Source organism: Zalophus californianus, chromosome 11, assembly GCF_009762305.2.
Source record: "Zalophus californianus isolate mZalCal1 chromosome 11, mZalCal1.pri.v2, whole genome shotgun sequence".
Lineage (NCBI taxonomy): Eukaryota > Metazoa > Chordata > Mammalia > Carnivora > Otariidae > Zalophus > Zalophus californianus.
This window is the reverse complement of record NC_045605.1, coordinates 58,935,323-58,958,722: the sequence shown is the minus strand read 5'-3', so window position 1 is coordinate 58,958,722 and position 23,400 is coordinate 58,935,323. Positions and strand designations below refer to the sequence as shown.

At 53.6% G+C, this 23,400-nt stretch overlaps 1 protein-coding gene across 1 annotated transcript in view; it reads right to left on the bottom strand.

Moving 5' to 3' along the window:
• ARAP1 (ArfGAP with RhoGAP domain, ankyrin repeat and PH domain 1) overlaps positions 1-23,400 on the bottom strand; it is a 62,297-nt gene that overhangs the window by 29,315 nt on the left and 9,582 nt on the right. Inside the window, 5 exon segments of the mRNA XM_027578829.2 lie at positions 11,186-11,220; positions 11,222-11,536; positions 11,538-11,672; positions 11,674-11,752; positions 16,172-16,255. Coding sequence (XP_027434630.1) covers positions 11,186-11,220; positions 11,222-11,536; positions 11,538-11,672; positions 11,674-11,709 — 521 coding nt within the window. The 5' untranslated portion in view covers positions 11,710-11,752; positions 16,172-16,255.

Genomic DNA, 23,400 nt, shown 5'->3' with positions numbered 1-23,400 from the left:
TCTTTATCCATTCATCTATCAAGGGACACTTAGGTTGCTTCCATATCTTGGCTATTGTAAACAATTCTACAATAAACATAGGGCTGCATATACTTTTTCGAATTGGTGTTTTCATTTCCCTTGGGTAAATACCCAGCAGTGGAATTCCTGGATTATAGGGTAGTTCTATTTTTATTTTTTTGAGGAACCTCCATGCTGTTTTCCACAGTGGCTGCAACAACTTGCATTCTCATCAACAGGGCACGAGGGTTCCTTCTTCCACACATCCTTGCTAACACTTTTTGCCCACCACACTCCTCTTGCACACCAGCCCCTCATCTCTGCTATCACCATCCTGCCCCCCCACCAAAACCCTTCCCCAACTCTAAGGCCAGGTTCAGGGCCCCCTGGGCTCCCACAGCCACAGTGCTCCGTGTATGTGTCTCCGCAGAGATCACACTGCTCCCTACAGGCTGAGTGTCTCCTGGCTTTGGCATTGGATAGGAGTTTGAACCCTGCCTCAGTCTTGGTTCCTATGTGTCCAAGGGAAAGCACTTAGCCTCTCTGAGCCTCAGTTTCCTCTTCTGTAGAGCGGGGACTACATCACCGATCTGACGGGGTGTTTGGAGAATTAACCAAGACAAGGCATGTTGTGTGCCCACACAGCTGGAACAAGGCACCGAAGCCCCAGAAGCCTGGCCCCACCCACTGTCTCAGCCAGCGTCTGGCAGGGGCCAAGGAGGAACACCAGAGTGGGTGAGCAACTTGTCTCACTGGTTATTTTCAGCCTGGTTATTGCCTCAGTGCTCCCGGCAGTGACTGGCAATGTGTGTCTACCGCAAAAGCAAGCAAGGGCTGGGGCATGATCATGATGCCAGGCCTCTGCTCCTGCTCTTGCCTCCTCCAGGAGCCCCTTCTGCCTAGGCTCTGACCACAGAACATCCTCTCGTCCTTTAACGCCCAACTTAAGTTCTGCTTCTCTGAAAGTCTTTCCTGACCCCTCTTTCACACTCCCCCAGACCCTGCCCATCTTCCCCTCTGTTACAAGCTTTCAACAAATTATTCCAATTAACATTTTTTAGAGTAGCTCCGTCCTTTGTGCCAGGCATCCTGCTAGCATCTAAGCCAAGACCTGAACCCTGACTCCACAGTAGAACCATACTCCTAGGACGCATGGCTACTTCCGTATCACGCTGTCCTCTCATCATCTCCTCTCCATGTGTGGGGAAAGAATGTGACCTGCAGTTAGCTTCCTCATGCTGTTCCCCTAGAAACCGGCTGCAGGTGGTAGGTCAGCCATTCTCCTTGGCAACACTGCCTTGGACAAAAGTGGCCTGAATAAGGCACTGTACCTAGACTAGAAACTGCAGGTGGGCTCTCCACCTGCAGGAGAAGCTGGAGCTTCGGGCTTCCCTGAGGGTGCTGGCTTGTAACTGGCCACATCCCGTGTAGGAACCTGAAACCACACCTGTGGGGTCGTTAGAGGACATACTGGACCCTTGAGTCAAGATGTTTCTTTCTTTCCAAGCCAGGGTGGCTCTCACGCCTACCTGCCGTGAGTCTTGGTTCCCTACCCCTGAGTGGTCTCCTGGGCGGCCACAGAGAATGGCCCCCGGAGAGCTGGGTGAACAGTGGCACTGACTGCGACCGGGACCCCGCAGCAGAAGAGCTGCCCTGACCCTGGTGGCCGCCCTTCCCTCCCTAAATGCCAGGTGGGCCTATGGTACTCGCGAGAGCCTCAATGTCTAGCTGGACCTACTGTACCAGCTGTCTCCCCTTCCTGACCCTGAGTCTCTTTGGGCCAGGGGAAGCTCCAGGCTTGATTCTTTACCCCCACAGCCCAGCGCAGGAAGTGTCCGAGTCAGCAACGAGAGCATACTGAGTGGGCGGGTGAGCGGGCAGCCGAACGGGTGGGTGGGTGGGTGGATGACAGCACAAGTAAATGGCTGGCTGGCTGGCCGGATGGGTTGTGGGGGAGACAGATGGGTAGGTGGACAGGATGGCCATCACAATGGAGAAAAAAGTGAATGAAAGGGTGAGGAAGACCCAGAGACCGAGTAAATACCCACAGGTCCAAGGGTGTGGAACCCCAGCTGGTCAGCTGCAATGTCCTTGGAGACTTCCTGACAGGCAGAGCAGTCTATCACACACGGCCTCCCAGACCCCAAGCAGAAGGTGCCCCCCCACAAGCCTGCCTTGATCAGCTAAGATTGGAACTCCAGGCTGCGAGGCCAGTGACTGTCAGACTGACCCAGAGGAGGTGGGGACAGGCTCTGCCCCCCTCCAATGCCGAGCAGTGCCGAGTGCTCCCCTGACCTCTCCCAGGACTGAGGGCCAGCACTGAGGGGAAGATGGTGGCCACAGAGCATCCTCGGAGCCGACAAAGGAACGGTCCTCTCCATCCCTGGATTCCCGGTTGCCCCCCATCACTGTCCTGTCTGTGAGGGATCTGCCCCATCTGAGGCCCATCTCCCCTGGCGCTCTGGGTTCCCTGAGGCAGGGGCCCACACCTACCTTCTTCACTACTGCGTGCCCAGCACTCAGCAGGGATGAATAAATAAATGAAGACCTGGATTAATTTAATTCTTATTAGTATTCTGTATGTGTATATATTCCCAGTTGTCTTCTAAGGCTTTACATGGATTCATTCATTTACTCCTCACAAGGGCTCTATAAGGTATGGCTGACTATTATCCCCACTTTACAGATGAGAAAACTGAGGCACAGAGACACACAAAGTAATTCATCCTGGATCCCACAGCTGGGATTTGCACCCTTGGCACCGCAGCCTGCAAACTCAACCACAGGGTCCGAATGAGGCCGCAGCCAGGATCTGAGAGCTTCTCTGAGGCCTGCCTCCTGACACTGGCCACCTGGCTCAGGATGCAGGTAGCTCCGGAGTTGCCATCCAAGAGGGAACACAATCACAGCTCTGATGGCCATTATGACCACAGCAAGAAGGGAAAGGAACGGTGCACACGGGCCCCTCTTCCAGCACGGTCTTTGCAGGCAAATGACTATGTGCCAAGCAAGTGGAAGCAAGGGGCTCCCCCCACTCCATGGACCTCCAGGCCTCTTTCTAGCCGCCTCTTCCAGGAACCCTCCTGGCTAATCCCTGCCTGCCTACCACAGGGAACAGGGCCATGCTGAGTCAGGGCCAGGCCAGGAAAGGAGAAGTGGTATCCCGGAAGGCACAGTATAGTGGGAAAACCCCAGAGGAAGGGACAGTGCCCGCAGAGTGCCCCCCACCCCAGCTGGAGTCCTGGCCTTAGGGCTGCAGGCCCTAAGAGCCGCCTCAGCTCCAATCTCTACCTGAGGCCCAGCTGGGATGTTTCCCACTGATCTCTGACCCCACGAGGCCAGAGGACTGGCCCCAACCCTCAGCCCCAAACATGAGCACGTGCTCTGTGGCCTCCCCCCTCCAACCCTTGGCTTACATTGCTTGCTTCCTCCTCACTACCCTCTCCCTAGCATCTCAGCCCATGGAAAGCCAACGTGTACCTAAGAACACAGCTCAGTGGGCCTCCACCTGCCCACCACCCCCTGGCTCCCTGCTCCTTCAGCCCCTTTCTCCTCTATCCAAGTAACATGTGGACACATCTGCTCCCCCCCTCCCACTATGCCCAAAGCAAGACCAGGCCACTGCTGGACAGGGGCACAGGCTGATTCACCTCAGCCTGGAACCTCAGCCTGAGAAGGTTCGTTTAATTGAACTGGGGCAAATACACACAGCCGACTTTCAAGGTGGGGGCTGGGGGACATGTGAGGGGACATGGTAAGCATAGGGTGACCATACAATTAACCGTATTAAAAAAAAAAAATCACATAAACCAGAACATCCCTGACAGTTTAAAGAGGCACTATTAGGGCGCCCTGAGTGGCTCAGTTGGTTGAGTGACTGCCTTTGGCTCTGGTCATGATCCTGGAGTCCGGGATCGAGTTCCGCATCGGGCTCCCTGCTCGGCGGGGAGCCTGCTTCTCCCTCTGACCCTCCCCCCTCTCATGTTCTCTCTATCTCATTCTCTCTCTCAAATAAATAAATAAATCTTTAAAAAAAAATAAAGAGGCACTATTAGTGTGTAAACAGGTATAAACAGGGCCTGTCCTGGCAAAATGAGATGTGTGGTCAGTCTCGCTAAGAGACGGAGCTTCAGAGGCAGGCAGAGGCTGCTCAACCCACTCAAATCCCAGCTTGACTCTGCGTCAGTTTTTGACCTCACAAAGCAGGGTCACTTTACTTCTGAGCCTCAGTTTCCTCTCTGATCTGCTTCTAGGCTTACTGACAATTCAGTGAGGAAAGCCATTCCCTCGGGACATCAGCACAACTTCTCCACCCTTGCCGCTATGAAAGAGGATGGCCAAGAACCTGCTTCCTGGCCTCTTCCCCCAGGAGGCCCCTGGCTCTCCCTTCCTATCTTTCTGTCTATATCAATCTCTGGCCAAAGGAACCAGGCTTCACCATAAGGACAGATGGGCCAGCAGAGCGAGGCCAGTCTAAATTTCTCAGGCTGGCTTGAACTCATCCCCTACTCACATTCCAGCCATGCCTGCTTGAGCTGTACCCCATAAATGCGTACTTCCAGGCGTTTGCATATGCGGGCTCCCTCCATCTGGAACACCTTTCCCTGTCCACATTCTACATCCTCCCCCTCCACTTTGTGCCTCCTCTCAGGCTCCAGGCTGGGCTGGGGCCTCTTTGGGGCTCCTCCAGCCTCCACACTCTGATCACTCAGTATAGTTGTGTCTATCAATGTTTGCTTCACTGAACTGACCTCAGAGGGACAAAGGACCCAGGCCCACACCCTGTCTCGGAATCATGACTTTCCCCCCAAAGTGTCACACAGGACTTGCAGGGACCCAGCCGAATCTCAATCCCTGGACTCTCACCAGCAGGGCCGAGAGGTTGGGATGAGGCCCAGTGATCTGACCACATCTGTCTCCTACCCCTGACCCCCCCCTTCCCATGGGGGCAAACCTTCCCAGCTGTCCACTTCCTCATTTGTGCCCTGGCTACCCAGGGCTCAGGCCTCAGTCCTGTGCTTCTTGCTTCCTCTGGTGCTGCCCCTGTCCTTCCTTCTCCGTCATGAGACCCAAAGGTCAACCCCTCCAGCACTCCCTGCCTCTGTTCTGTTAGTTCTGCCCAGGTCACAGCATGGAAAGCCCTTCCCGGCTTCCCCTTGCTTAGATGTAGCCCATAGCATGTCCCCTCAGCCCGATCTCTCTCCATGCCATGACATCACCCAACACAGAGGGGGCTTCGGAGAGCGCGTGTTGGTGACTGAATGACCAGCACCCCACTCGCATCCTGATCACTGGAGAAGGGCCACAACCCCCTCATCCCTCCGTAGAGCAGCGCCCGATTAACCTGGCATCCACCCTCACAACCGAGGCTCATTTAGCTCTTAGCACTTCTCCCTGAACAACTGCTACCACTTACTAAGTCCCCACTATGTGCTAAGCATTCTTCTGGGAGATTTTTTTCATTTAATCCCCACAATGATCTAGATCATCAGCTCCATTGTGCTCAGGACATGCATCCAGGAAAGTCCACTCAACTGCTCCTTCCTCTAAGCTCACACAGCCTGTCGGGCCCTCCATGGCATGTCTACCACCAGGCCTACACTGAGCTTTCCCCCAGGCAAGCTGTGCTGTCGTGGGCAGGAGGAGGCAGAGACCCAGCTCGCCCATGGCAGCTCTTCATGCTTCCCGGGTCTGGCCTGTGCTGGTCCCTGAGGGTTATGGAGCAAGGAAGTTCATCCCCGAGGGAGCCCATGACCGTATGGACCCCGTCCCCCACATCCTGAGTGCCCAGCTGTCCTGGAAGGAGGAGAAGGTGCAGGTAGGTGTCTGCTGAGCCCTGTGGAAAGATGAGCAAAGGGCACAGGGCAGGGCTGGATGCACAGACAGGACCTAGTGAGAGGCATCTCTATGTCCCCAGTGACCCAAGCACAGGGTTGTTGAGTTCATGAGGGATCCACAGCAACTAGGGGGAGGGATGGCCAGCCCAGCCGCCCAACATCATAAGCACCCATCCGCTCTACTGCCCTGGGGAAGTGGGGGAGAACCACACCAACTAACTGTCAGCCCTCAGTAGGGTCTCCCTATTACCCTGGACTCGGTGGGAGGCAAAGGCGTTCAGGTAGGAGCTGCCCAAGCCACAACACCCTTGAACTGGACACCGAGAGAAGCCAGAACTGAGATCAGCACCAGCTCCCTGAAGGGGAGACACCCCCAGAGGACCACAGAGGCAGTTTTCCCAGGCACCATGGGCTCCCAGTGGGCCCAGGAGACAGACTTATGGGAAGATGGAGGCCTGAAAGGCCCAGGGCAGAGGAAAGGAAAAGAGAAGGGGAGAAAAGGAAAGGGCAAGAGAAAAACAAGAGGTGGAGAAAGTGAAAGAAAAGAGAAAATTCTGAGAGCAAAAAAAAGGAGAGGCGGAGGGAAGACCACAGAAAACCCTGCCCAGAAGGGACAGACAGACCCTCGGAAGGAGCCTCCCTCTTCGCCCTCCACTGACAGCCCAGCCCAAAGCTGCCCCTCGCTCACCCTCAGACGTCCGCCAGGTCCTGGGCCGGAGGACTCCCACAGCTCCACTCGACAGTGCTGTGTGCCTGGCCGGGCAGCCTGTCTGAGCAGGTTTGGTCTGGCAGACAGCCAGGCCCCTGTTCCCCTGGGTGTGTCTGAGGCTGTGTAGGGGTCCAGGGTACTGCTCTGCGTGGCTGTGATCACTTGTCTGAGTGTGTGTTTCTGTTTAAAACTGGATCTGTCCAGGAGTGAGTGAGTGTGAGTGTGTGTGTGGTGTATGTGTGTGTGTACATCCAGCTCTGACCTCCCCTTGGCTTCCTGCTCTCCTCCTCCCCCACCCCCTGCTGCCCTGGCCAATACACACACTTCCTGAAAACACTGAGAAAGAGAAAAGTCACCCAGAATCCCCTGGGGCAGACGCTTCCTCCCCGCCCCCAGCCTGCCCCGCCAACCCCAAGTTGGAATGGGACAAGCCACCCCAGTGCTGGTCTAGCAGGGCCTTACAGAGTAGATCCTCAGGAAGCCCTGGCCTTGGCTGGCCCCTCTCCACCCCCACAAGGAGGCCCAGAGAGGCTGGGAAAGAGGCCCTTCTAAGGGAACAAGTTCTGCCCCAGCAACAAGTGACCAGCCTTCAGGAAGACCAGGGATTGGCTGGGCTGCAGGGCAGTCAGGGGCACAGGTGTGAGGCCTTGCTGGCAGCTACCTGCTCTGGCCAAACACTCCCTCTTTGGAGGTATCTCCAGGCGTCGGGGTAGGGTATCAGAAGAGGAAATTAAGACCCAGAGCAATCTGAGACGGGCTCTGTGGAGTGACCCTGGAACCCTGGATCAGAAAAGACCCCTCTGCCACTTAGGGAAGCAGGCTCAGAGGGTTCACATCTATGATGCTTGGAGCTGAGTAGACTGGGCCCCAGGCTGGACGGCAGGGTCTGAACACTGGCTTCCACTCTGCTGGGCTGTGTGACTCTGGGCAAGTTTCTCGGCATCTCTGGACTCATCGACAAGTTCCCTATCACAGGCTTAAATAATGGTGTGGGTGTAGACCCCTGGAGGGGTGAAGTGGGCTTCCCTTCCAGGCCTGGCCAGGCTGCATGTGAGCTTGGTTCTGAGAGTCCTGACCCAGGTGGGGCAGGGAGGTGGCAAGGCCTATTCCTGCTCATTTCCTGCCTGCCTCCTCGAAGGCCTCTGCCTTCCTAAGACATCTGGGCTGATACAGGTTGCCTGGTGGGGAAGGGATGTGGGATGGTGAGCTCGGGGCCCTTTAACCCTATTGTCTGATTGTCCAGTGTGTGCTGAGGGCGCTCTGGGTGCAGAGCCCGCATGGGTAGCACTCATGTCATCGCTGGGCACTACAGAAACTCAGGCAGTCTTCGTCTATTCGCACACACAACGAATACTTTCAGGGGGCGCTTGAGGCGCCTGGCCCAGTTGCAGGTATTGGAGATTCAGCAGTAAACAAAACCCACAAGAATCCTGGCCCTCACGGAGCTGACACTAGTGGGCTTGGCAGCACACGGACACACACTGGCTCACACCCAGCAGTGCACAAATAATACACATGCCAATTCACCACCCACAGCACAGGCACTCACAAGTGGACTCATGCTGTTGGAGGTCCCACAGCGCCAGTACGCACGGGTACATGTAAGTGTGCACAAGGGCCCTGATGAACTCACCACGCGCACACACCACCGCAACAAGTAACCACTGAAACCGCATAAATCCCCACTGACGTGGACATATGAGGACCACATATGGCCTCCCTGAAAACCGGTGCACAAACACACTACTACCTTGACAGCTTGCACAAACATGCACACCTGTGGGTGCACACCTACACACTGGCCAGGCATGCCCGCCCATGGAGTCACTATCTCAAGGGTATACACATGCACACACAGCAGATAATCCCAAATTCCACTGGGGAGGCTGGTGATGGGCTGGAGCCAGGCAGAAGTGCTCACTCGGTCACCCCATGAACTGGTATAAGAGGTCCGAGATTGAGAGTGTGAGACACCTATCACTCAAGGGTGCAAGCACGGACCCAAAGGCCGTATCAGGAAGAAGGGACTCCTACAAAGGGGACAGGAGAAGGCCAGGTTGAATAGCCTTCCGCTGTGCACCATGGAGCCTGGGGCCCAGAGGAGGGGGCTGGGAGGGAGGGCCATCCTGGTCTCCTCCCCACCCAGCCTCCAGCTGTTACACATACATGAAGCTCTATCTGCAGTGAGCTTTCTGCCACTGGGCTTTAAAGATTTAGTATACCCTAGGAAGTCAGGGTGCAGATGTCCTGCCCCTGCCCCTGCATCTGCGCCTGCAGATGTCCACTGTTCCAAATATCAAAGACCCTGGCTAGGACAAGGAAGCCAGGCTTGGCAGCTCACGTCCCATCACACTCTGCCCTAAGAAACAGCCCCAAATGGTGAAGAATAATTGTCTACAAATTCTCTCAGCATGGAATGAATTTTGGGTCCTCTAGCTACAAGGGGCCAGACTCCTGAGCATGGAAGCCTGGCCTTCCCCACAGGTCAGCTAAGTGACTAAGTTCAGGCTGAGGCTCTGAGGGTGGGGGGCTGGTACTCTGGGCATAGACAGGACCCTTGCTCTACCCAACAAGGTCTCCTGAAACGCAGATGTTAGTACCAGGAGGGCCATGGAGGGTCAACGAGGGCACCTGATAGAGGAAACGGGCCCAGCGGGGCAACTGCTCATGAGTCACACAGCTAGCTGGGCCTGCCCCAGGTATTCGGCCTCCGAAACAGGAATCCAGGCCTCCACTCCCTCAATGGGAGGTTTGCGTCCTCAGTTTCGTGAGCTTCTAACGGACAGGGCCCTGCCTCCTGTCCTTGGTCACCTACTCCCATCCCTAGAGACACACATGGACAGACACAGACACACAGACACACATACATATGATCTCTCTCTCTCTCCCTCAGCCCCTCTCCATGATGACGGAATGAAAGGAAATAGAAATGGACAAGGGCATCTGGGTGGCTCAGTCATTAAGCGTTACCCTCAGTCATTTCTCCCTTTCCCTCTGCCCCGGCCCCACCCTGCTCTTACCCGCCCCCCATTCATACCCCTCCTACTCATGCCCCCCCCCCCATGTTCTCTCAGGCACGCTCTCTCTCTCAAATAAATAAAATCTTTAAAAATAAAATAAAATAAAATAAAAAAGAAACGGCTCATGCATGCACAAGAATGGCCACTAGACGGCACAAGGGCTCCAGGAAACTCCAATCTAAGCTGTGAGCCAGGCTCCTAGGGGTACCTAGTACCATCCCCCTTGTGTGAACCCAGGAAAGGCGAAAACCCTTTTCGTGCTTTCACCAATCAAACCTCAAAACACCACAGCCCTGGTTTGGCCTTCAAGGCCCTCTTACTATTAATGCCCCTCTCTGGGTGGGGAAAACCACCCAGACCCTCCCTATTAGGGGCTCCCTGAGCATGCACTTGGCATGGATCCAGTTCGTGCTCCTCTCCCTTTTCTGAGCCTCAGTTTCTCTACTTGAAAACAGGGCACAAATCCCCCAAAAGACTTGAGCAGAATCAAACAAGATCGTGTAAGTGAAGCACCCAGCACAGTGCTCAAGAGTAGGGGACCAGGAGACCTCTCTCTACACATCCTTTCCTCCTCCGAGAAGCCCTCCCGTATTAGGCTGACTTGGTCCAAGTACTGCAATAATCTCCATTACACCCTGAACACATAACCGGCACCAGCTGGGGCAACCCCGGCAAATGACAGGAAGGGAAGGCATATGTGAAGGAGGTTAAAATGGACCGTCCACAGGAGGAGGAGGAAACTCAAGGGAAACAGGAGTACGGGGAGCCAGGAGAGGGGGAAACAATTCTGAGGAGGAGGGGACAGTGAGTAGGCTGAGGCCTGAGAAGTGTCGCCCGGGACCTGGGGCCATGCGGCAGGGGCAGTGTGGACGGGACACAGGAGCACAGGTCCCAGGCCCGGGGCAGTTCCCGCCCCCCGAAGGCAAGCTCATCATCCTAGACTGTTTCCTCCACATGCTACCCTACTGACTCAGAACGTTCTCCCATCTCCCAGCATCTCATACTCACCAGGCCCCCAAACGGAACTCCAGATTTCCTCCTTGCTACACTTCTGTCCCTGGACCCCCAGATCAGGGATGGCACCACTATCCACCCAAGATGGAAACATGGATGCTGCACAGCCCCCCGTGCCCTCTCTGCTTATGCCTGGCCATCCCCAAGGCCCGTCATTCCAGGGCCAACTTCTCACCCCAATCTGCCTACTTCTTTCCAGCCTTGTTAGCACAGCCCGAGTAGGCGCCTCTCCTGGGAGCCTGGGCCCTGTCACTAGTCACCCAGCCTCCTCCTCCACCAACCTCACCAGCCCGCCAGAGTCATCTTTTTAGTATTCAGCTTTTATCGGATTATTCTGCTTGAAACCTTCCTGGCTTCCCACCTGGCCTTCACAGAATATCGCACCAGTGCCATCCACAAGCCTCACCCACACTCACCCAACAGTTTAGGTCCAATCTGCTCAGAGTGCCCCTGGACGGTGCCTCCCACCTCTGAGCTTTACACAGGCCCTTCCCTCCACTGAGGGAGGCCTTCTTACCCCACTGCCAAAGGCCCACAGACGCCCCCTCCACTTTCTAGGATCCTCTACCCCTGTTCCTCCCACCATGGATGGCATCCCCACTCACCTCACCAGCAGGCGGGGGGGCCCAGTACGGGGGGGGCACAGGCGGAACACTTAACTCTGCCAAATGCCGCTTGGCGGGCAGCGGGGGCAGCACAGGGTCCGGGGCTGCTGTGGATGGGGTGGAGAAGCAGGCGGGCGGCAGGCAGCTCCTCCGGGGGGGGATGGGGGGGGCAGTGGGCAGCCCCTCCTCCTCTCCAGCCGTGGGCAGTGGCTCCGGTGGCGTGGCAGGCGGTGCGGCAGGCGTGGGCGGCGAGCGGAAGACGTGACGCTTCATGGGCACAGGCCGTGTGGTGGGGCGGGGAGCCGGGGTTGGGGGCGTGTGGGCGCGCAGCAGGCCAGCCAGGATGCGGCGGGCGGTGACCAGGCAGCAGCATGCCCATGTCCTGCAGGCGGGCATCACTGAGGCCCTGGCACTCTGTGGCCCACACCAGTCCATGCTGCTCGAAGAGCCCGGCGTACTGCTCCAGGTGCAGCGCTCGCAGCCACTCAGGCCACAGAGAGCGCTGCATCCCCGGCCTCTGCCATGGTTCCTGCTAGCAGAGGGCAGCCAGCAGGGCCCTGTCCGGACCTGGAATAGGCAGATGGGCACAGGTGAGAGGCAAAGCTGTCTGGTCACAGTTCCCCAGTTAGCAACCATCTGTGGCTCTCCCATGCCATGCAGTCAAGCTCTGTCCTTGAGCTTCTCCCCTGTGCCAGGCAAGGCCAGATACTGCCAGGGCCCTGAACACATAGGCTTTTGTCTCTGCCTGAAACCTGCCACCCCCATCCCTGTGGCCTCCTAGCATCCAGCTCACACCTGCTCTAGGAAGCCCTCCCGCACCTCCAGAGTTGGCACCACCCCTAAGCCCCATCCACAGCCGGGGGCTGCTGCTGCAAGGCTGGCCAATGGCTGCATCTACTGTCCTCTGCAAGACCCAGGCAAGGGCCCAGTTTCTTCTGAGGCTCCAGTTCCCAGCTGATGGCTAAGCCCAGGGGCTTAGCCAATACGGGTGGGGCCTGCTGGTCCCCCTGCAGGCCCCCTGTAGGGGTTTGAGCTTCACCCTACCTCCATGCCCCTGGAGGAAGCAGAATGCTCTAGGAGTTAAATGAAGCGAGCATCACATAGCCTCTGGTGTCCTGGCCCTGTGAATGAGTCACCGCTCCCACCACCAAGGGGGTTAATGTATAGAAAGGCTGTCCATTCATTTGTTCATTGGAGACAGCCTGGCACTGGGCAACAGGGACTCAGGTCCCATCCCTGCACTCCAGAGCTCCCAGCCTGGCAAGTGTCAAGAGACTGATGACACAGAGAGAAGGTGATTAGCAAATCAAAAGAGCAAAGTCACCAGATCATCTCCACAGATACCAAAGAAGCAAATGATAAAACACAATATCCAGTGTACTTAACAAAAATCTTACTAAAATAGAAACAGACTGATACTTCCTTAAGCTAAAAATCAGCATCTTGCTTCATTAGAAAACAATGGAAAATTTTTCATTTAAGTCAGGAATGAAACAAGGATATCCATTCCATGATGGTGATTATTATTAATCATGGGATTAAAAATTAAAGAATTTAGCAATGTGAGCTGGATTCGAAACTAACAGAACAGAATCAGTATTTATAGGCAAGTAACCAGGTAGAAACCAGGATGAAGAGCCTCATTCACTATAGTATTACAAAACCTAAAACACCAAGAAGAAACATAATAAGAACTGTACGAGATCTATAGGAAGAGGCAAAAGAAGAGACCTGGACAAATGGAAAGACATGGTATGCTCCTGGGTGAAGGCATCAGGAAGATAGTAATTCTAAGTTAATTTATAAATATGCACAATCCTATTAAATGCACACACAATTTTGGGGAAGGGGGGAAAGGGAGCTAGACAAGCAGATCTGAAAATTCATGTGGAAAAGTAAACAAGCAGAAAGAGCCAGGAAAATTCTGGAAGCAGGGCATGGGGGAAAAGAAGGGTAAAGAGAACCAGCCTCATCACATATTAAAACATATAAGCCATTGTAATTAAAATAGTACATGTTACCAGCACCTGAACAGATGAATCAAACAAAACAGAAAGTTCAAAAATAGATCCAAATACATATAATAATTTAGTGTCCAATAAAAGTAACATCTCGGGGCCCCTGGGTGGCTCAGTCGTTAGGCGTCCGCCTTCAGCTCAGGTCGTGATCCCAGGGTCCTGGGATCGAGCCCTACATCGGGCTCCCTCCTCGGCGGGAAGCCTGCTCCACCCTTTCCCACTCCCCCTGCTTGTGTTCCTTCTCTCACTGTGTCTCCTCTGTCAAATAAATAAATAAAATCTTTAAAAAATAAAAGTAACATCTCAAACTAGTGGAGAAAAGATGTATTATTAAATTGTTGGACAGCCATGGAACAATCTAGAAACAAAGTTTGACCCCCTACCCCACACCTTAAAACAGTATATAAATTACAGGCAGATCAAAGATTTCATTATAAAAAATAAAACCATGAAAGGGTTTAAAATATCATCTCAGAGAGGCAAAATCCTTTTGGAAATGATACAAACCCAGGAAGATAAAGAGTAAAATACTCAACTATAGGGGTGCCTGGGTGGCTCAGTCGTTAAGCATCTGCCTTTGGCCCAGGTCATGGTCCCAGGTCCTGGGATCGAGCCCCGCATCGGGCTCCCTGCTCCGCGGGAAGCCTGCTTCTCCCTCTCCCACTCCCCCTGCTTGTGTTCCCTCTCTCGCTGTGTCTCTCTCTGTCAAATAAATAATAAAATCTTTAAAAAAAAAAATTCAACTATATAAAAATCAAACATTCCTGCATGATGAAAATGCACCAGAAACAAAGCCAAGAGATAAACGACAAATCAGAGGACATCTGTCTCTCATATTCCAGACACAGAACTGATTCTCCTAAACACTGAAAAGCACCTAGAAAGAAGAAACAGGTCGATGACCTAACAGAAAAAGGGAAAAAAACATGCAGAGAGAAATTCACAGAAAGGAAAATATAAATGGTTCTTAAGCATATGAAAACGAACTTAATCTCCTCACACTAGGGCGGTGAGGGTGACCGGGAGGAGGCATTCCCTTGCGGGCTAGTGGGAGTGCCTCTGGGAGGACAATTAATGCCACAATAGTATGAAACCCCAAGTCCCTACCCTTTGATCCAGTCACCCCTAGACACTTATCCTGCAGTCTTCCAAGGTGACTGGCAACAGCGATATGTACAATAACAAAAGATTGGAAATAACCAAAATACGCATCAACAGGGAACGGTTAACTAAATTATAGTGCAGTCATACAGTAGACTACGAGCAGCCTTAAAAAACAGAACGAGGAAACTTGGGGCGCCTGGGTGGCTCAGTGGGTTAAGCGTCTGAGTCCTTGGTCTCAGCTCAGGTCTTGATCTCAGGGTCGTGAGTTCAAGCCTTGTGGTGGGTTCCACGCTGGGTGTGGAGCCTACTTAAAAAAAAAAAAAAATGAGGAAACTCATTACATGTTGATATGGGATGACTTCCCAGATAATGTTGTTAAATGGCTAAAGAAAGGTGCAGAACAGTATATAGAACATTCTGCCTTTTATGTAACAGAAAAAAACGAAACCAGAGAGGATACACCAGTCTGCGGTGATGGTAAATGCATAAAATATCTCTGAAAAGCTATATCAGACAGAGAGAAGGTGACCTTGCCTCTAAGGAGGAAAACGGAAGGCTGAGGGGGGATGGAAGGGAGCAGACATAGAGCCAGACTTCAAGGGGTCTGACGCTGACACATGTTCAATTCCCTCTTTAAGAAAAAGATATCAGAGGGGCGCCTGGGTGCCTCAGTCTGTTAGGCATCCAACTCTTAATTTCAGCTCAGGACATGGTCTCAGAGTGGTGAGACGGAGCCCTTCACCGGGCTCTGCACTGGGTGTGGAGCCCTGCTTGAGATTCTCTCTCTTCCTCTCCTTCTGTCCCTCCCCCACCGCCTTCTTGTAAAAAAATAAAAATAAAAGATATCAGAATATCTTTATCATTCTACATATATATAAATATCAAATCATTATGTTGTACACCTGAAAATACAATGTTGTATGTCAATCATACCTCAGTTTAAAAAAATTTTTTTTAATTGGAAAAACAAAGAATATCTTACTTTTGTAAAAATTTCCCAAACCACATGCACACAGTACCCAGGCCCCTTCCGGGCCTTGGAGCCTGAAGCTCAGGCTCCATCAGCTTCCCTGGAAACCCACCTCCGGTGGGAGGGAGACTTTTCACTCTATATCTTTGTCAATTACCTACATTTTGAACTATGTGAGTTCTTTAAAAAGGCTGCTGAGGGGCCCAAGGAAGACACAAACAGAAATACATTGGATGTTCTTGGGTAAACCAGCTTTCAACATTATAAAGACATCAGTTCTTCCCAGGTTAAGCTATAACCAGCACAAAGCACAGTCGCCCCCAAGTTACCATTAGGCAGATTCTAAAATTCATAGAAGTGATATTAAGGATTTGTTGTTAGGTGGAATAATAAGATGCAGAGCAGTGTTTTGTTATATAAACATCTAGGTTAAATAAAAAATGTACATTTTTTATGTACATATATGTCCGTATGTACATGCGTATACATATATGCACGCACGCGCACACCCACAGACCACCTGCAGATGGGTTTACAAGAAACCGCCTGCCTTGGGGGAGAAGAACCGGAGGCTGTGAGGACAAGGAGGGAGGGTTACCTTTCACTATACCTTCTGTACCTTAAACTTTTCTATCACTTTCCAAAAAAGAAGTACAATTTAAAAGAGAATGTGATCCACAACCCCCACCCCGCCGCTGGTCCCTGCCCTATCCCACCCCTTCAAAGCCCTCCTGGGGGGCTCTTTAGCCTCACCCTCTCCCCTGTCTCTCTGCCTATTTTCAAAATGAAAACTGGGACCTCAGGTCTGGCCTCCACGAAGCCTCCCGCACTTCAAAGCTGGGGCTCAGCCAACCACACCCAACCCAGCTCCCTGCCCCCCACCTCCTGACTCACCCGCTGGGCTGCCCAGGACACTGGGGACCTTTCCAGAGGCAGCAGCTACTCTGAATGGCTCCTCATCTTGGTCCAAGGTGGAACCTGCAAGGACAGGAGCGGAGGAGAAAGTCTATGAGCCACTCTGAGCAGCTGGATGCCAGGAGGAGGAGGCGGAGGAAGGAAGAAGGGGAAGGGGGGAGAGAGGGAAGGAAGCAAGAGATGGGGAAGATGGTAGGGGAAGAAGGAAGGGATCAGGAAGCCTAATGGAAGCCGCATGGGGCAGTGGAGGTTAGGGCCAGAGGAAGGCCTTCCCGCGGGAGTGAAGAGGTGGACATGCCCCCCGGGAGGTAATGGCCACACAGGTGGCGAAGAGGAGTCAGGACTTCCCGTGCTCTGGCCTCCCCAGGACGGGTGGCTGGGCCGTGCAGACACAGGCTGCTGTGGGAACTGTGGGGCCTGGCCCACCCCCAGGGAGGACTGAACAGGGGACAGATGCAGTTTCCCACTACAAGGCAGAGCCTGTCAATGAGAGGTGGGGGACGCAGGGGAGGCCCAGGGAAACAGGACACTCTCCCCTGAGGCTGGAAGCCATGGGGTGCGGTGAGCGCAGAGGAGGCAACTGAGGCACGGGTACGAGGACCCCAGAGGCCCTGCTCCTAAACATGTGTGGGGGCCAAAGGAGGGTGTTTCCAGGCAGGAGGAGAAGGAATGGGTCATCCCCGAGCGCCATCCCCAAGGGCAGCACCAGCAAGCTCAGATGGCCTGGGCTCTGTGTGAGGAGGGTGCGGGGTCGATGAGCACGTGGGGGCCATAGCATGTTTCCTGCCACCAGGGCGGGGTCAACAGAAAACTGCGAGCCTCCGTGTGATGGCTTCAGGGGGGCACTTGTAAACATCTGAATTTACTAGCTAGATATTTATCTTAAGAAGATAAATCCACAGCTACTTCTCAGGATGGGGCTAAAGTAGGTATATGTTTCACAAGTATTTTTTTTTAAGATTTTATTTATTTGGGAGAGAGAGTGCACAAGCAGGTAGAGGGGCTGAGGCAGAGGGAAAAGCAGACTCCTCACTGAGCAGGGAGCCCCATGCAGACTTGATCCCAGGACCCTGGGGTCATGACCTGAGCTGAAGGCAGATGCTTAACCCATTGAGCCACTCAGGAGCCCCTTAAAGTATTTTAAAAATAAATTTTAGGTAATTAGTACTTCAGAAAGAATTGGCAAAGAACGGCAGTACTACTCAAATGACAATTTTTTTTAAAATAAAAGACATCCTAAATAGTCTTTATTATACACCAGGTACCTAAGCATTTTTTATTAACTTACTGAATCCTCACAGCAACCCTATGAGGTACACAGATCATAGTACAAGATGAAGAAACTGAGGCACAGAGAAGTTAAGTAATTTGCCCAAAGTCACACAGCTAGGAAGGGGCAGCTTGAATTAGATCCTAGATCTACTATGTCTAATCCAGTAACCAGCAGTAGCCACATATGGCCATAAGCACTGAAGATGTGGCCACATAACGAAGTGTGCTGTACAGAGTACACACTGGATTTTGAAGATTTTTATCTCTATTGTTTCTATGTATTATATGATGAAAGTATAATATTTTGGTTAGTTAGATTAAATACATTAAAATTAATTTAAAAAAATTTTTAATTGCACTTGTGGCTTGCATTTCATTTCTCCTGGATAGTCTTAACTCTGGATTTTTTTTTTTTTAATATTTATTTATTTTAGAGAGAGAGAGCACAATCGGGAGGGACAGAGGGAGAGGGAGAGAATCTCAAGCAGACTCAGTGCTGGGCACGGAGCCCGACACAGGCCCAATCTCATGACCATGAGATCACGACCTGAGCCAAAACCAAGAGTTGGATACTCAACAGACTATGCCACCCAGGTGCCCCCTAACTCTGGATTCTTAGCCACTCTGTTCCTGCCTCTCAAAAGTGATCATGAATACTAACTGAGCACCTGCTACAGCTCAGGCTCCATTCTAAAGACTCAACGTGGACTACTGACGGCCCCAACCACCCTACTGGAATGACCAGGGTTGGGAAACAGGAAATCACTTCCAACCCTAAGAAGGGGTCAGCTCCCTCCCGGGCCTCCCTCAAGTTCCTATTCCCGCACTAAAGACTTTAGCCCAAGGTCAGACTCAGGGATCCACCCTGACACCCCTCTAGGATGGCCTCATTCAAGGCTCTAGAAGCATAAGCCCGACCTCAGACCTGGACTGGCTCTCCAGGAAGCTCAGGCTAGAGGGGGGTCAGACACCATCCAGCCAGTGAAAACAGCCCACAGGGCCCTCACCAGGCTGAGGGTCAGGGAAGGCTTCCTGGAGGAGGCAGCTCCTTGAAAAAAAGAAGTTTGGAGCACTGCCCTGCTGAGCCTGAGACAAAGAAGGAACTGGCAATACTGATCCTCTTTTTTTAAAATTTTGGTATTTTATCTCGGATTTTTCTCATTAATTTTGATTTTTTAAAAATATGGCTTAAAAATATTATCTTGATTACTGAGCCTTTTGTCCACCCCTGCCCCTTACACTTGTGCCCAAGGCAAGTGGCACACTCGCTATACACCAATCCTGGCCCCAGTTTGGAGATGTAAGCCCTCCAGCTGCTGTGACACGTCACTGAGTCTCTACCCCCAGGAAGCAGGGACCCAGCAGAAGGGAGTGTCATCCTGTTGTGACAGCATGCCACAAGCTGGGGGGTTCCCCTCCTCCCCTACCCCAAGGGCCCAGCTCAAGCCTCAACACCCCACCACCCCACCCCTGCCCCGGCTTCTCCTGTCTCCCTCCAGCTCCCCTCTGCTGTGCCAACTAAGATCCCACCCCAGCTCAAAGCCACAAGTGCAGTCCCTTGTCATTCGACCTGCTCCAGCACTGACATTTACAAATGAAGAAACAACACCCACAGAGAGGAAGTGACTTGATGTAACCCAAGTCCCAGCCAGGCCTGGCTGGCCCAGGACTCCCTCCACGTTGCTTTTTGCACCAGGCACCAGCTTAGCATATGGGGCCCCTGAAAATGTCTGCTGACAATGAGTAAATGAGCCACATCCCCCCCACCTTCAGGTGCTGATTCCAGGTTGCCTTCTCCAGCAAGTCCTCCCTCACCACTCCCCTTGGGCTCCTAAACCTCGGCAGCTGAGCCCTGTAGTAGAGCACTGCTCTCGATCTGTCTCTAGCTGTTCCATCCGTGGGGATCCACCCCACCTAACCCCTACCTGGCCCGGGGTATCATCAGAGTCTGCACCCCTTCTTATCCCCCCTGCCCTCCACAGTGGAGTCCAGGGCCTGGCTGGCCCAGGGTTCACTCAGTCCAGAGATAAGAGTCATCCGGAATCACTAATCCTTGCCAGCCGGTCCTTCTTCAGGTCTGACCTGAGTCCCTCTTGCTGGCAGCAAAGCTTTCACCTTCTGTCCTCTGACTACCATTTCAACCCCCACCACAGTTTAAAATCTCATTGCCCCTTCTCTGTCCTAGCCCATAGTCTCCCTTGCACCATACCCACCAGTCCAGCAGGAAGGCAGCCCAGAGCCTTAGCCAAAGGCAGACACACTCCCACTTCTTCTGTTTCCTAAGCGCCTGCTGCATGCCCTTGCCAGATTCCCACCTTTACCTCACTTGTCCTCATCACAAACCCAAGGCCCGAGATTCTTGCCCCATTTCAGGGAAGCTGGGGGAGGTGGAAATGTGCCCAAGTCACTTCCTGGAGTCAACAGGGCCTTCAGAGGATGCGACTGCCCCTGTCAGCGCCAAGTCAGAGAGGCTTCCAGAGGGCACTCCTGAGCTGGGCTTTGAAGAAATGGGAGGTTGCACTTCCGGCCAGAGGGAACTGAGTGTGTAAGGCTCAGGGATAGGAAAGGACCCAGCAGATCCAGAGACAGGGTTATTTCAGTGGGGCAGGGACGAGGGATGTGAGAGGACAGCAGTGACACCCCGACGGGTCTGGGGACTCCCACATGGGTGTGAGCCTCCTTTGTATTCTGATTTGCATGAGTGAGTCAGGCCTGAGTCAGGGCAGCCCCGAAGGGCCCAACTCCTTCCACATTCAGCTCTGAGCTCCCCTCAGCCAAGACCCTGCAGGCCCCACCCCCCACCCCCCCGCCCCCCGCAGGACTGCATCTTCAGGCCCCCTCTGCGCAGAGCTGTGCTCTGGGTTCAAGGGAAGGACCAGTGATGCGGGCACTGGAGGGAGAGGAAGGCAGGCCCAGGCTCCACACTGAGGCCACAGCTGCTGCACCACTCAACCCCTCCTCTCCTCCCCTGCACGCCCTCCCCTCCCACCCCGCACTGCCCCAGACAGGCTAGGCAGGGACCCTAGCATCCAGACCTCAGGAAACCCCTCAGAGCGTCCCACACAGGAACCAAGAACAATACACATGCACCTTTAGCCAGGCCAGGTCTACAAACCACAACCTACCAGCACCACAAACTTAACACCTCACACAGCCTCTACGGACACACATCTTTCACACCACTCTGGCAGCCACACAGCATATCTGCCCCTCCACCACACACACCCCCTTCAGCCCCCACACTCCCTATGTCCAAATGCCCCCAGAGCCCCACGATGCCCACTACCCCCCAACCCAATCACCAGGTGATACCTATGGGCAGGGCCGCATTTGATCCACCACCTTTCTGGGTGTTCTCAGGACTCCGTGAAGCAGGCAAGGGGCCTTGGAGACACTTCCCTTAGATATGAGGACCTAGGTGGGGGCTGGGCTCCTGGCTCAGAGGGTGCAGAAGTGGCCCCACCCGCTGCAGCAGCTATTTCCCTCCAGCCCAGCTAGGCAAAGGCAGCAGGTGCAGCCCTCAGGCAGGGAGCTGATTGATCCCTGGGCCAAGGAGCCTACTTTGTTTCTCTCAGGGATGGGGGCGGGGGGCACTGCATACTGGACCCAAAGAATTATACCAGAGTCTCCTGCCTTGCTGCAGCTCCGAATCTCTGCCCCATCACTTGCCCTGGCACCAGATTTCTGCCCAGCCCATCCATGGTGTGACCCGTCCTCTGGGGTCCTCTGAGGAGCAGCCCTCAGGACAATGAGGACTAAGTTGGGGCCCCAGCAGCTGGATGTACGAAGAGCTGCCTCAGTCCCCTGGTGGGGAGCTGGGGGCCACTGGTGAGTCCCTAGGGCTCCAGGCCAGGGCCCTTTCCCCCCAGGATGCAAGGCAAGTCCGGGTCCCAGTCCTGGCTCCATCATTTCTTGCCTGAAGTGCTGGGAAAGTCTTGTCACATTTTGAGCCTCAGTTTCCCCCTCCATAAAGCAGAGCTGTCACCCAGATGACTATGACACGTCACCATGTATGTACTAGAGACCACACTCACTCGTCATCTGCTCACTCCTCTGCTGCGAAGACAGACACTTCCTGTTCCTTAGTCCCAAGGCCTTGGCCGGTCCTGACCAGAGGGGCCCTTGGTGCTGGCCTTGTAGCCAGGCTCTAGTCTAAACCCCGCAGCACTCTGGAGCTCTCCATTACCCCAGCCCCCAATGACTATCACACCCTGCCTCCAGCCACGTCCCCCTGCGGGGCTCTAGACTGGATACCCCACTGCCCCCTGGACCTCTGTCTGGGTGGCCCCAGGCACTGCACATTCCCCACCCCACCATGCACTCTCCAGGGACAGCAAGGCTACCTCCAACCTAAGTGGGGCCTTTGAGCAAATTAGAAAAAAATGCCTCTTCCTTCAGGAGCCCCACAGCAGGACCTGCAGCTCAGCAAAGAGGACAGGCTAGGTTTCAGGATCCCCTCTCCCAGCTCTCACCTCACCCCCTCCTAACCAGATACCCTTGGACAGTGCACAACACGCACATCGCACACAGTGGACCTGGTGAGAGGTAGGCCATTTTAACAAGCCCCTTGGGGGTAGCCAGTTGAGCATCACCGTACAAAAATATAAAACCAGTTTTATTCATGCCCATGGTGCATTAAAGACTAGGGGACAGTAAACATCCCTCAGCTCAATTTCAGACCTAGCCCTAACACCCACCCCAATCTTGAAAGACTATCACTTTCTACAACCTTCATGTCTGTACTGTTTAAAGTTTTTATGATTGTGTATCACTTTTATAATTAGAAGACAAAATGATAAAAGTCTCTTAAGTCTATTAGAATTGAGTTTGTCCCAGTATGTTCCTCAAAACCATTATTAAAAAGTACCCTTATGATTTTAAATGTAACATGAGTAGACGACTAAGAGGACAGTGATAAAAGAAGCTGATTTCCTGGGCCATCTGGACTGGAGAATGAGAAACTGAGACCCAAAGCTCCCTCCCTCCCTCCCACCATGTTCTTATTCTCCCCAAGGTCTAAAACACAGCCTAGCAGATACGGACAGGAAGGCCGGCAGCAGGGTGCAGCCCAGGGACTTTCAAATGGGAAATGCACTGAGGTCCATTAGTAAACATGAGACTTCAGAGTCCTGTGGTTTGTCCTCTACACAGCATCTGACCCCATCCTAGCCCTGACCGTCACCCACGTTTCCCTAAGCCCCACCGGGGGCCCCCTCATGCCCAAGCCCCACCCTGGAGAGGGTCAGCTAGGAAGGAAGGTATGGAATCAAGTGTGACTATCTGGAGTACCTACTTACAAATTAATGAAACTGAAAGTTAAATGATTTGGGGCTTAGGCCTTGTCAAAGTCTGTGACATTCGAATCCCCCTTGGCCAACCATGTACTCCCACCTTCAAACAGATCACTCAGGATCACTCTGGGCCATTCCCTCCCATTTCCCCTGAGCCTCCTCATTACCTTATTTTGACACACACCTCCCTCTCCATCCCCACTGCGCCCATCCACTCCAGTCTCCCCGGCAGGCCTGGATCTCGGGACCTCCTCCCTGCTTCCCGCTCTTGCCCCACCTTTAGCCAGCACACCATTCAGCCTACCCGTAACTGCCCCCAAGGCAGAGCCCCTCACCTAACCCTAACCACGTAGCCCTGACCCACACCCAACTTCCCTGTGCCCCAGCCCTTCACTGCTCAGGCACAGCACCTGAGGAGACCTGGGACACTCCCAGCAGGAGCACACGGGGCTCTGGTCTGGTTCCCTGACCTCAGGCACAGACAGTCCTCTCCTGAGCTGGGGGCTCCCCAGGTAGGGTAAGGCCAGGGGTGCTACAGGGTTACTCCAGGAAGATCCTCCTCTGTGTTCACTGCCCCATACAGCGGGGCAGGGCAGGGACGGGGCGGGGGGGGGGGGTGGGCTCTTAACACTATAAATGAGGCAG